At 50.5% G+C, this 11,761-nt stretch overlaps 1 protein-coding gene across 2 annotated transcripts; it reads left to right on the forward strand.

Moving 5' to 3' along the window:
• Positions 1-469: 469 nt before the first annotated feature.
• Positions 470-7,162, forward strand: LOC100394491 (cryptic protein). Of its 2 annotated transcripts, XM_035304081.3 has the most exons (6): positions 470-783; positions 1,090-1,139; positions 1,234-1,407; positions 2,095-2,209; positions 2,395-2,504; positions 6,311-7,162. In XM_035304081.3, exons 1-6 carry the CDS (start codon positions 761-763, stop codon positions 6,526-6,528), a joined length of 690 nt encoding a protein of 229 aa, XP_035159972.2. In that variant the 5' UTR covers positions 470-760; the 3' UTR covers positions 6,529-7,162. The 2 variants fall into 2 exon arrangements, with proteins under 2 accessions (XP_035159972.2, XP_017828828.2); XM_017973339.4 differs by lacking the exon at positions 2,095-2,209 and having other exon boundaries at positions 529-783.
• The last annotated feature ends 4,599 nt before the right edge of the window (positions 7,163-11,761 follow it).

Here is an 11,761-nt window from a genome sequence, read left to right on the forward strand (position 1 = left end):
TCTAACTGCCAAGGGACGTAAACTCTCTAGGCCTCCCTTTCTCTCTTTTCACGTGGTGGGGAATAACAGTGCCTACCCTAGAGGGTCCTATAATAAATGGGGCAGTGCCCTTCCCCCACTTGGTTGGGCACAGAGAAGAGTCTCCATTTGTGGAGGGAGGGAGCCTCTCTTAAAGCAGGGGTGACATGTTTTATCCTCGCGTTCCCCACTCAGGGCAGCTGGGACCCGGGGCTGTTGACTGTGCCCCACACAGCAGCTCCCTCCCCCATAGGGCCCCTCACCATCTCCCAATACAAGGCATATGCAATAGAAAATCTCCACCTTCCTATGAAAGCTTCTTCTCATGTTGGGATTATTTTTTTCTCTCTCTCTCAGTGAGAAAACAGCTCGTCACCTTGGATACCAATGTTTTACATCAGGGATTGGTCACTCCTGCTGCTGTCAGCACTGTAAACACTGCTGGGGGGGTAGTCAGCCCAAGTCCCCACCCCCAGCCAGGTGTCACAGAAGGGATCGTCCTTCAGGGTCAGAGGGGCCCCCCTGTCACCACAAGCCAGACCCTAGCTCAGGGGCTGCAGAACTCAAGATACCACCCCATTTCTCCTGACTGAGGAAGGGAACGAGGCGTCTTCGGTACTCCTCCATTCTGTGTCCCCGGGGTCTGGAGTCAAGACACTTTCAAATGCAGAGGCTCTTCAGACACAGCTTTTCTGGAAACTGATCTTCAGTGCACTAGGAGAAGGAGACTCTCAAACCAAAAATGACCTGGAGGCACCATGTCAGGTAAGGACACAGGTCATGAGATCTTAGAGCCAAGAGGAGGGTCTCAAGAGCCTCAGAATAAATCATAGTGCTTGCTTGACTGTTTGGTAGAAGAGGTGTACACTTTCTGTCTCAAAATCTTTCTAAGCCATAGCAACATTAATAAAAACACATGAATTACAAAATGATTGCATTATTCATAATTAAATATTTAACATAATTTAATATTTATATATAATGATTGCATTGTATTTTATGTATATGTGAATTTCTACTCATACTTTTAAAGATATTTTAAACTTGAATGATTTTCTTTAAATATTCTAGGCTTCTGTTTCTAATCAGTTTGGCATTACGGATCATCAGCTTGGGAAATAGTAAGAAACATTTTATTCATAGTCTCAGTTTTAATTGCATAAAATATTTGATTCTCAATCATTATCAGTCTCACGTTTTCAATGTTTTTAAAAGGCTATCAAATAGAGAAAAGTAACAGAGGTAGAGGGGAAGTCACCAAGGTTGCGGCCCTGAAGCAGCAGCAGACACCGCTCAACTGGACCTCGGGTCATGTCGGGGAGGTGACTGAGAGCGAGGAGGGCTGGAGGCCAGGGGAGCGGCTCCCCTACTCCCGAGCTTTCCGAGAGGGTAAGTTGCTGCGCTGCCCACAAAATCCGGGGCATCATCTCGGTCTGCGAACTCAGAGTTTACGATCTGAGAATACATAGGATAAATTCAGGATAAAACCCAAAAGAGCATTTTGTTATCTTCAAATAATGATGCACTTTCAAAGCGATACAGCTAGAGACAGCTCCTAGAGGTGTTCTCTCTTCTAAAAGTTTTACTCTTTCATTGGTAAAAGGTTGTATTTGCTATTCATTGGCTGTTTTCCTGCAGATCTAGAGAACTGTGATTTAAATGTGTGGAAAATAAATACCCCAAGCCCAGATAACAGCGGACTCTAGCATGGTTTATCTAAGACGCCGGCTGGGCCCGCGTCCCCAGGAGGCCCCTAGCCGGTGGGTTTGGCGTCACCACATCCGTGGGTGGTCCCGCCCGGGAGGCCTGTGCTTAATCACTGTCAGGTGAAGCCACAGCCAGTGGTTAACATGTGAAAGGAAGGGAGAGAGCAAGCCGGGCTCGCAGGCCGCACCCGTTAGTTTGTTTCACATCCCTAACAAGCAGGGTTTACCTGAGCAAACACACTTGGCGGGGAGCTGATTTTATTGCCTCCCCAGGGCGGCCGCGTTCGGCCTCTTCCCTGCGGGAGAACCGGGAAGGCCGAGGGCCGCGGGGCGTGGGGAGCACGGGGCTGACGCCGGGGTGATCCCGCAGGTGCGCCCGGGAGGCCACGTTGCTGCCGCAACGGCGGCACCTGCGTGCTGGGCAGCTTCTGCGTGTGCCCGGCCCACTTCACCGGCCGCTACTGCGAGCACGACCAGAGGCGCAGGTGGGCACAGGGGAGCGCGGGGCGGAGGGACAGGAGTGGGCGCTAGGGGAGGGATGTGCGGGTCCTGGGGGGCGTGGGAGTCGGCACAGGGGGAGGGATGCGCCAGTGGCGGAGGCGGGAGGGTTGGTGTGGGAGTGGGCGCCAGGCCATTGCACTGACTCAGGTCCCGGTGTCTGTCTCCTCAGTGAATGCGGCTCCCTGGGACACGGAGCCTGGACCCTCCGGGGCTGCCACCTCTGCAGGTGCGTTTTCGGGGCCCTGCACTGCCTCCCCCTCCAGACGCCTGGCCACTGTGGTAAGAAGCCCCGCAATTCGGCCCCCAGCTCACCCCTGCATGCCATTGCGCCTTCATTGGCTCACCCTCCATACCCATCCATAGAGCATCTTCCAGTGCCAGGCCTTCCCTCCTCTCCTCTCCTCTTCCGTGAGCACTGGCTAGGGCTAGCAATGGAAGGCACAGTAGTGAAGGCCCAGCCTCTCCACCCTAGCACCAGCTCTGCCCTCTCCCAGGCCTGGGTGGTTTGGTGGTGCAGTGTCTTGGGGCATACCTGATGAAGCCAAGGCTCCAGAGCCACTCTCCTGCCCCTCCCTCCACCTCAGTCAGCCCTGGGCACCTCCATCTGTCAAAGGGCACAGCCCTGCAACCCCACTTCCCACCTGTTGTCCTCAGGCCGTCCTGTTGTCCTGTTGGGCTGCATGGAGGGCAGCACCAGGGGGCCGAAGATCTTCAACCTGGCTTCCTCAGCCTCTCTCTTGCTCTTGGAGGCCTGCAGTGGGGGAGCACACTTAATGCATGCTTTGCTCTCCTTCCCTTCCTACCCTCTCTTCTCTCCCTGGTAGGACCAGCAGTCAAGGGACACTCTTAATAGAGACACAGCCCTCAGCCTCACTTCCCACCCAGCCATGGTGCCAGCAGAGGAGAGCACTTACATGCAGATCACATTTTCTCAAAGCACCCTCTCTTCTATGTGTGCTCTTTTTGCTCAGCCTCTGCCTATAAGTCACCAGCTGCTCCTCTATGCCCCAGAGACAGGAGGACACAGATTTCATGGGCAGGCATCAGAATTGCAGGCAGTGCTTGTGTGGTCCTCACAGATGACGTCACTTCCCACCTGCCATTAGGCCGCCCCAGTGGGAATGTGGGGAAGGGTCTAGCTGTGATGACTTCCAGGATATCCCTTAATGATTTTACATTCTTGGAAACATCCAGTGCTGTGATTGCTATTGGCCAAGAACAGTGACAGTGGCTCTGAAAATGTGGCATCTGTTCATGAAAGCTGGATAAAATAGTGCCGTCATCCTTCAGGGTCATCTGTCAGGTGCAGAGAGGGCAGTAACCCCTCTGTGTTCTTCCACCCATTGATCCTTCTTCAAGGAAAGTTACAATGATGCTGGTGATGGCTGTGCTGACAGTGGCGATGAGGATGGAACATCCTCTGTGGCAGGTGCCATTGCAGTAGGGTGAGCTCTTCTGGGTGTTACAGCAGGAGAGGAGCTCTCAGTGTATTTCAGGCACTTTATATACCCACTACCCCATTTAACTCTTATAAAAGCCAGTGAATTAGGTGCACCTTTTACATTTGAGGAAACTGAGACACAGAGAGAGTAACTCCTGCAGATACTAAACAGGGTCTGATTCTTAACTTCGTGCCATTCTTGTACTCTTCCTGTAAGAGTAATTATCAATATGACTGGGCACAGTGGCTCATGCCTATAATCCCAGCACTCTGGGAGGCTGAGGTAGGAGGATCACTTGAGGCCAGGAGTTTGAGAACAGCCTGGGCAATATAGCAAGATCTGTGTCTACAAAAAATTGTAAAAATTAGCCAGGTGTGGTGATGAGCACCTGTAGTCCCAACTACTTGGGAGGTTGAGAGGCAGAAGGATCACTTGTACCTAGGAGTTTGAGGTACAGTGAGCTATGATTGCACCACTGCCCTCCAACCTGGGAGACAGACGAAGATCCTGTCTCTTAAAAAGAAAAAAAAGAATAAATATGAAAAAAATGAAGATTTTAAGAAGTGTTATATAGAATATAGAAAATTTAGTCATATTCCAAAGCCAACAGCCAGTAACAGGTAAATAAATGTTTTAAATCCTTTATTGGGAGATGATGATGGTTTTGAAGGGTATGGGGAAGATAAAATGTTGCTACAAAAGCATGGCCCACTGGCTCCCGCAGGGATGCCTGGTCTGGGCATCTCCGAGAGCTCACCTTGCTCTGACGGATGCTCTGTGAGTCCAAGCGTGAGAAGCTTCAAGCTAGCAGGGACCTTTGCCGGTCCCAAGCTAGCCGGGACCTCCTTGTTAGTCTGAGGAGGTGGCTCTTTCTACTGTGGCCCTAAAGCATCAAGTATCAGTTTTTACCAGCATCAAGAGACAATTTAATACTCTAAAATTTAGAGTCTATGGAATGACACAGTGAGGCAGCCAACTCAGGTGTCTTCAGAGATGAGCAGGTAACATGGAAGTGAGACGGGGGCCAGGTCAACACTCACCTCACTGCTGCAAACTCAATTTTTAAAAATGCAATACTGACAAAAAAACAACCGATCAACAAGCAAACAGACATCGGTGGGCCAGACGCAGTCTCCAGGCCTCTGGGATGCCATTAGAATGGCTCTCGCAGGACCTGGGCCAGACCCAGTCTCCAGGCCTCTGGGATGCCATCAGAATGGCTCTCGCAGGTCCTGGTACCAGCTGGCTCTGGGCCTGTCAGCATGCACCCTGTGTCCAGCCCTCCTGTCCTCTTCCCTCTGGGGAAGGCCAGCATAGACCTGGTACTACTGACTCTTTTCTCACCTGAATAGCTTCCTATGCTGTGAGTGCTTGCCTCATCTGAGCCTGGATGTTAGCATTCCTATTTAGGGATTCTGGCACCCTGGAACAACCCTCTCTCCCAAGGTGGGGTGCTATGGGGAGGCGGCACCCAGGCCTGGAGTGGGCCTGACCTGGCTAAGGCCTGTACAGCCTGCCTGCGGACGGGTGGAGAGTGGTTCTTGCTGGGGGTGCTCGTCTGCATCAGTTCCTCATTAATTTCCAGTTTCATGCTCATGCCAGGTTCCCAAGTCCAGAGGGCATCTCCCGGAGGTGTAGTAGAAGGCAGGGCAGCCTTGGTGGGTGGGCGGAGAGGTGGCTGGCCTTTGCTGAGTGGCCCTGAAGACAGGGTCCCTGTAGTTGGGCATGCTCTCCCACCAGCCTGACCCCCCTCCAAACTGGGACTGGACTTGCTTGTGTGAATGCTCTAGTGGTGTTGGCTGCCATGTCTGCAAGGTAGTCTGTTTCACTTGGCAATCACCACCCAGGACATTAGCCAAGACCCTGCTCAGCCCCACCACTCCAGAGTTTCCCATTCCACTGTTCTGGACTGGGGTCCCAGCTACATAGAGACCAAGACTCAGGGACCCTCAGGGTTCAGCATGAGTGAGGCCTGCTGTGAGGGGTGGGGAAGGGGGACAGGGACAAGGCATTCAGGCACAGCCTCCTATGACCAGCGGTGTGAGCTAGGGAAAGGTCGGCAGGTGAGTCCCATGGGGTGAGGTGCCACTCACAGTGCTAGGCTTCCTCAGAATGGCAGCCTGGCTTTGGATGACTGCATCCTCCTGCTCCATCAACTGTCCCTTGTCAAAGAAATATTTCAAGCACTCATTTGGGGAAAAGTGAAACCTTTGTTGCAGCAGATGGCGGTGAGATGTTTTATACTATGGCACTGTTTTATGCCGGTCTCTTTGCCCCATATATACTGTGGGCGGTCTATTTGCCCCATCGCTCAGTGACCTGGAGCGGGACTACCTGAAAGGTCATGGGCCAAATGAGAAAGACGGAAGGGCTGTTCTTCGTTCCCCTTTAAAACGGTGCTATAATTCTCCAGCTCTCTAAGTTCTACAAACATTTAGAGGCTTCCTTCTGTGCAGATGTCAACGCGGGGCTGAGACCTGCTTCCCCACACCTTGCCCTGCAGCGAGGCCAAGGGGCGGAGCCTAGTGCGTGCCCCGAGGAAAAGGGCCTGTAGAAGGCGGAGAGCAGGCGTTTCTATTGCACGTCCTCAAACCGAGCCGCGGCACTGCATTTCGTACATGTCGGGTTTGTCTGTTTTTCCAGACCCGAAAGACTTCCTGGCCTCCCGCGCTCACGGGCAGAGCGCCGGGGGCGCGCCCAGCTTGCTGCTTCTGCTGCCCTGCGCGCTCCTGCACCGCCTCCTGCGCCGGGATGCGCCAGCGCGCCCTCCTCCGTCCCTCGTCCCCTCCGTCCCCCAGCAGGACCCGCGCCCCTGCAGAAGGCTGGGATTTGGGCATCGCCTTTCATTTTCTATGTTGTAAATAGAAACACTGGGTGAATATTTTTATTGGGTAATAAACATTTTCATGAAAGTTCCTTTAGCTGCAGGTCCTTGGAGGAGGGACACGTGTGTCCCCCGCACCGCTGTGACTGGTAGGTAGAGACAGCCGGGCAACAGCCGGAGAGCAGAACTGGAGCCAGAAAGCCTGGCGCCGCCTCCCTGGCCGGCCTTAGCGCCTTCCTTTCACATCTCTGTTAAGTGGGAAGCGAAGGCAAGGCGGCGGAGTTCAGCCTAAAGTGGCCCCAGGCCAACCTCCTCTGTCTCCTGAGCGCCCCTTCTCAGGCCGCTGCCCAGTCTGAGGCTGTCGGTCCACAGCCAGTCTAGGGGGATGGGCGCAGCGAGCTGAAGACGCCAGGCCCAGTGACAGCACACAGGCTTGACCATGTGGGATGTGACCCCAGGAGCGCACACCTCGGGTACAGGACCCTTGCATTGAGCTCTTCGGCTTTTAAAATCCACTGTAGTTCACGAGCCTGAGTGATACAATTACTTTTACATTTTATATTGTAAATTAGTTTATTGGCATTTTCAATCTTTTCAACTATTTGCTTTGAAAATATGAATTTAATGTAACATTCAAATGAGTATTAAATAAAAATAAAGTAAAACTTCATTAGAGGGCTGGCTTGGAGTTCATTGGTTCATGAGAAAAATTATTCAAGTTTTGAGACGTAAATATTGCTAGGCATTAATATTTTTTGATACTAAAGTTGTCTTCAGGTAGTTTCAAGTGTGTTCTGAGCAGTGCCTTATTTTTCTGTTTAATTATTGTAGGAACGAACAAGTGATGAGCTTTGCAAATTATCCTAAGAGCTTGATGATTAAGTACATGCCACTCCCAAAATTCGTGTTTGCAGAATACCTATGTTTTACAACACTGGCAGGCAAAAAAGACACTGCCTTATTTTCAGTAGGCACACTTAGGAAATGGAACTTGAAAGGTCGCAGTTGTGGTTAAAAGGAAAACTAAGAACTCTTCAATATTAGTGTGAATATCTAGGGTATAAACACATTTTAATTAGAAAATTAGAAATTAGGCTCTGTGGATTTCTGTAGTAGAATACTAGAATGGATCCTTCTAGTAGAATGATTCTTGATTATAAGAAAGAAAATCAAAGTCACCATTTATCTGTCTGCTAATTGGGAAGCCCTTACCTACCTAGCACTGAAAAGACAAGGAGAATTTGTGAATAAAAAGCACTTTCTTTTGGCAGCCCAAGCGTCCAGGGAGACATTTAAAAACGAGAAACTTTTCAGAAGAGAAGAGCAACGCTGGGCTCCTGGCTGTTAGTGTCACATAAATGTGTCCTAGATCTTATCTGTCCCCTGCAGTTGAGGAGGATAGATAGAGACATCCCCTGGGCCACTATCTGCCAGCACCCCTTGGTGGGAAGAGCCTGTTCACACTCCTGGGTTTGCTCACCCAGACAGAGGGAGGGCACCTCCCTTCCCAGAGCAGTCTCCAGCTGTGTCCATTCTGCAGGGTTTATAGAAGCTGCCCTTTCCTTGCCAGCTTAGCCCTGGCTCATTATCCCCCACACATCCTAGAAAAGCAAAATCTGTCCTTGCATGCCCTCTCTGAGGGAGCCACTTGCCAGGGACACTGGAAGGAGATGCAGGGATGCATAAGGACTTGTACCAGCACAGGGCTGGTGTGGTCAGCCCGTTCCTATGTCGGGGTTTAGCAAATGCCTGCAGCTGAGGGGGCCCTTGTTCCTTTCAGCCTGTCACTGTCTCCCTACTCTAGCCTAGATCCAAACTGACTTTTCTAGCTGTGAGCAAGCAGCCTCTGGATATAGTCTCAGTTTCCCTTGTCTGAAAAGCCACTCTGGCACATACAGTCATATATCACATGAGCAACAGTTTCTGGGAGTGACCTTTCTGTGGAATTCAGTTTTGGGTATTTAAAATTAGGTTTGATAAGCTTTACATGCACAGGCATTTCTCATCTCACTTGGACTGTCTGTTATGGGAAAAGGAGAACAAGGAGCTGTGTCTCTCACAGTCACAGCTGCTCGGCACACACTGATCTGGCCAGCACCTGGACCCCTCTGGGACCTCGGCACAGTATTATGGAAGCTTGTGGCCACAGAGCGGGCTGGATCCCCAGGAGCTGAATGCTGCCAAGTGAGTGGGGTGCTGGACTGGGAAATGTCTGCAGCACTGCCGCAGGGATGGGGGTGCCACTCAGTGTCTAAGAACCGGCTCTTTAGCAATAAAAGAGGTGTATAAGTATGCTGATAGCACTTTATTACAAGTTTTACTCATACATTATAGCACAAAATTTACAAGTGATAACAAAATATACAATCATCTTTATTCCATATAGCCTATGTGCTTTTGTTGATTTTTATCAGATCTCCTATCGGCACTCAGATCTAAGGTTGTGATGCAACCACGATTTGGCAAATGGAGTTGCATCCTAACTCACTGACTCTCCAACAAACTTATTGTCATTAAATCTGAAATGTGATCTGCTGCGGAGCTATTTCCAATCCTTCTACAAAGCATGTTAATTACCTGAACCATTTCAACTTTGGCACTCTCTATGTGAGAATGCTACTAGTTTGTTGACATGAGTGATTGCTTTGCCGAATCAGTGTGTTTTCAAATGAGACTCGTTTTAATCAGGTATGGTAAGACGGCAGACAGGGAAATGATGTCAAGGAGGAGAAAGTGTGTATATTCTATTAGAAACGGGAGGTATGCCATGCAGGGCCACACGAGGCAGCCCCAGGATGGCCCGGGAGGCAGAGGGAGTGGGCACTGTGGGCAGGAACCTGCACAGTGGCATGTGTGGGAAGGAGTGGGTGAGGCAGGGCAGGCGGTGTAGGGTTGGCTAATGAGTTATTTCTGTAGGTTCCAGGGCACGGGGCTGTCCCTAATTGCCTGGTACATTTTCCCCTCACTCTCTCTGCTTCCTGATTGACCCTGATACCTCTCCATGTGGCCCTGTGTGGCGTGGAATGGCCTGTCCTCTTGCCCTGTGAACATAACAGACTATCTTTTCATCATTTCCATGTCTGCATTCTTGCCGTACCTAAATAACAATAAAACCCACATTTAAAAACAAATAGGCAAGAGCTGTTCACGCCATTCGAACCACCATGTACTAAGCAGCCGCTGAGGCTCCTGGGTTGTCCCTGCTAAAGCTCCTGAGATGCTGGTGGGGTGCCTTTCTGTCTCGTTGGCGGGGCGCAGCCTGGAGCCGAGAAGAGGATGGTGAGTAACAAGCATCGGCTCAGACCCAGCACTGTGCGCAGCAGCCTGCTGCTGCCTCTGAGGTTTACTCTTTGCCAGGGACACCTCAGTAAATCTGGGGGAAATCTCATCACCACCCAGCAAAAGCTCACAGGGTTGTAAACGGACAGCGCCCTGCTTCAGAATCTGCCACTGAGCCAGTGACTTCCCTTAATGATACAGCTCGCCTCCCAGCAGGCCTTTGGATTTTTCCCTCATGACACGTGATAGACCATGATTAAAGAAAATGCACCTTCACGGTCTTTGTTTGACATGTGTGGAAACCCAGGCTTGAGGAGGTGGAAGAATTCAGCAGGTCCTGAAGCCAGCGAGTGGAAAACCAGGGGCTGCAGTTTAGCCCTGCGATTCCAAATCCCAGGCACGTTCTCTGCTGCCTAGGAGAGACCGTAAACCAACACTGTGAGATTGATGTAAATTAGGATTTCAGTCCTTGTTCCCGAGCCTCCCTATGTGGGCTGATTGCCAGGCCTGACTTCAGTCATCCCAGAGTCTTTGCTCCCTCAGACACTTTTTGCATCAGATGAAAACTTCCAGCCAGGTACAGTGGCTCATGCCTGTAATCCCCACACTTTAGGAGGCTGAGGCAGGAGGATCACCGAGCCCTGGAGATAGAGGCTGCAGTCATCTATAATACGATGGCACCACTGCACTCCAGCCTAGGTGACAGAGCAACACCCTGTCTTAAAAATGTTTTAATTTAAATTATATATATATATATATTTTTTTTTAATGAAATAACTTCCCCCACTGCGGCATCACTCTGGCCCCACCCTCATTCCCAGTGGTATTACAGGTGGCCTCAGTCAGCCCTCCCAGGATCTCAATAGCTTGGATGCAGAACAGGGCTCCTGTCTTCCATAGTCAGACCCCGGTGTAGCCACATCCACCCAGTGCTGCTGAGGAGAAAGGAGCCTCTAAGCAGAGATGGGGGAATCTTCCTCTGCATTTGGGGTCTAATATTTTGCTTTTTACAATGTTGCCAAGAATGGAAAATGCCGTGTGGAAAGTCTGTCTCTCACTCCTGCCAGCCGTAATTCCTGTGTGGTGAGCAAGAAACACTATAATACGAAAATTGACATGAGGGCTTCTTCAGGGAAGAGCATCAGGACAGCAGGTGGTCCTCCTCCTGCACTCACAGTGGTGGGGTGGGGAGGGTGCCAAGCCCCTCCCAAGTCCTCCTGATCTACTCGTTGAAGTTCTTGCTGTCCTCTGCACACCTTTGTAAGGAAACCTGTTGAGGTTGTCATTTTGAGTGAATATAAATATAAAATGAGGCCAGGCACAGGGGGTCCCCCCTATAATCTCAGCACTTTGAGAGGCCCAGGCGAGAGAATCACCTGAGCCCAGGAGTTCGAGACCAGCCCGGGCAACATAATGAGATTCCTTCCTTACAAAAAAGTTTTTAAAAATTAGCCAGGCATGGTGGTGCATGCCTGTGGTCCCAGCCACTCTAGAGGCTGAAGAGGGAGGATCACTCGAGCCCAGGAAGTAGAGGCTGCAGGAAGCTGTCATCATACCACTGCACTCCAGACTAGGTGACAGAGTGAGACTGAGTTATTATTTATAAGTAAATAAAAACTCAGACACATTATGGTTTGAGTTTCCTTCTGGCTCATGTATATGTGTGAAATACATTGTGTTTAAATAGAATTTATTTGCTTTGTAGGTATCAATATTTTTTCCCCACAAAACAAAAAGGCTTCCTGAATTGACAAATGTCACTTGTTCATCCCAGCACCACTTCTCATGACCATATGGTCCTAGAAGTCCTAAATGATAGCCCACTGCTTCCCCATGGGCTCAAGGAGACCCCTGCTGTGTGTGATTCAAAGTGAAAAGGAGTGGGCCCGCAAGGAGGCTTCTAGGATTCCGGAGCAGCGCCAGTGGGCTCCATGGGAGAGAGCAGTACCCAGAGCCCTCCCTGGTTGGAACCTTGAGAGAGAAAAGATTTG

This window comes from Callithrix jacchus, chromosome 6 (assembly GCF_049354715.1).
Source record: "Callithrix jacchus isolate 240 chromosome 6, calJac240_pri, whole genome shotgun sequence".
NCBI classification, from domain to species: domain Eukaryota; kingdom Metazoa; phylum Chordata; class Mammalia; order Primates; family Cebidae; genus Callithrix; species Callithrix jacchus.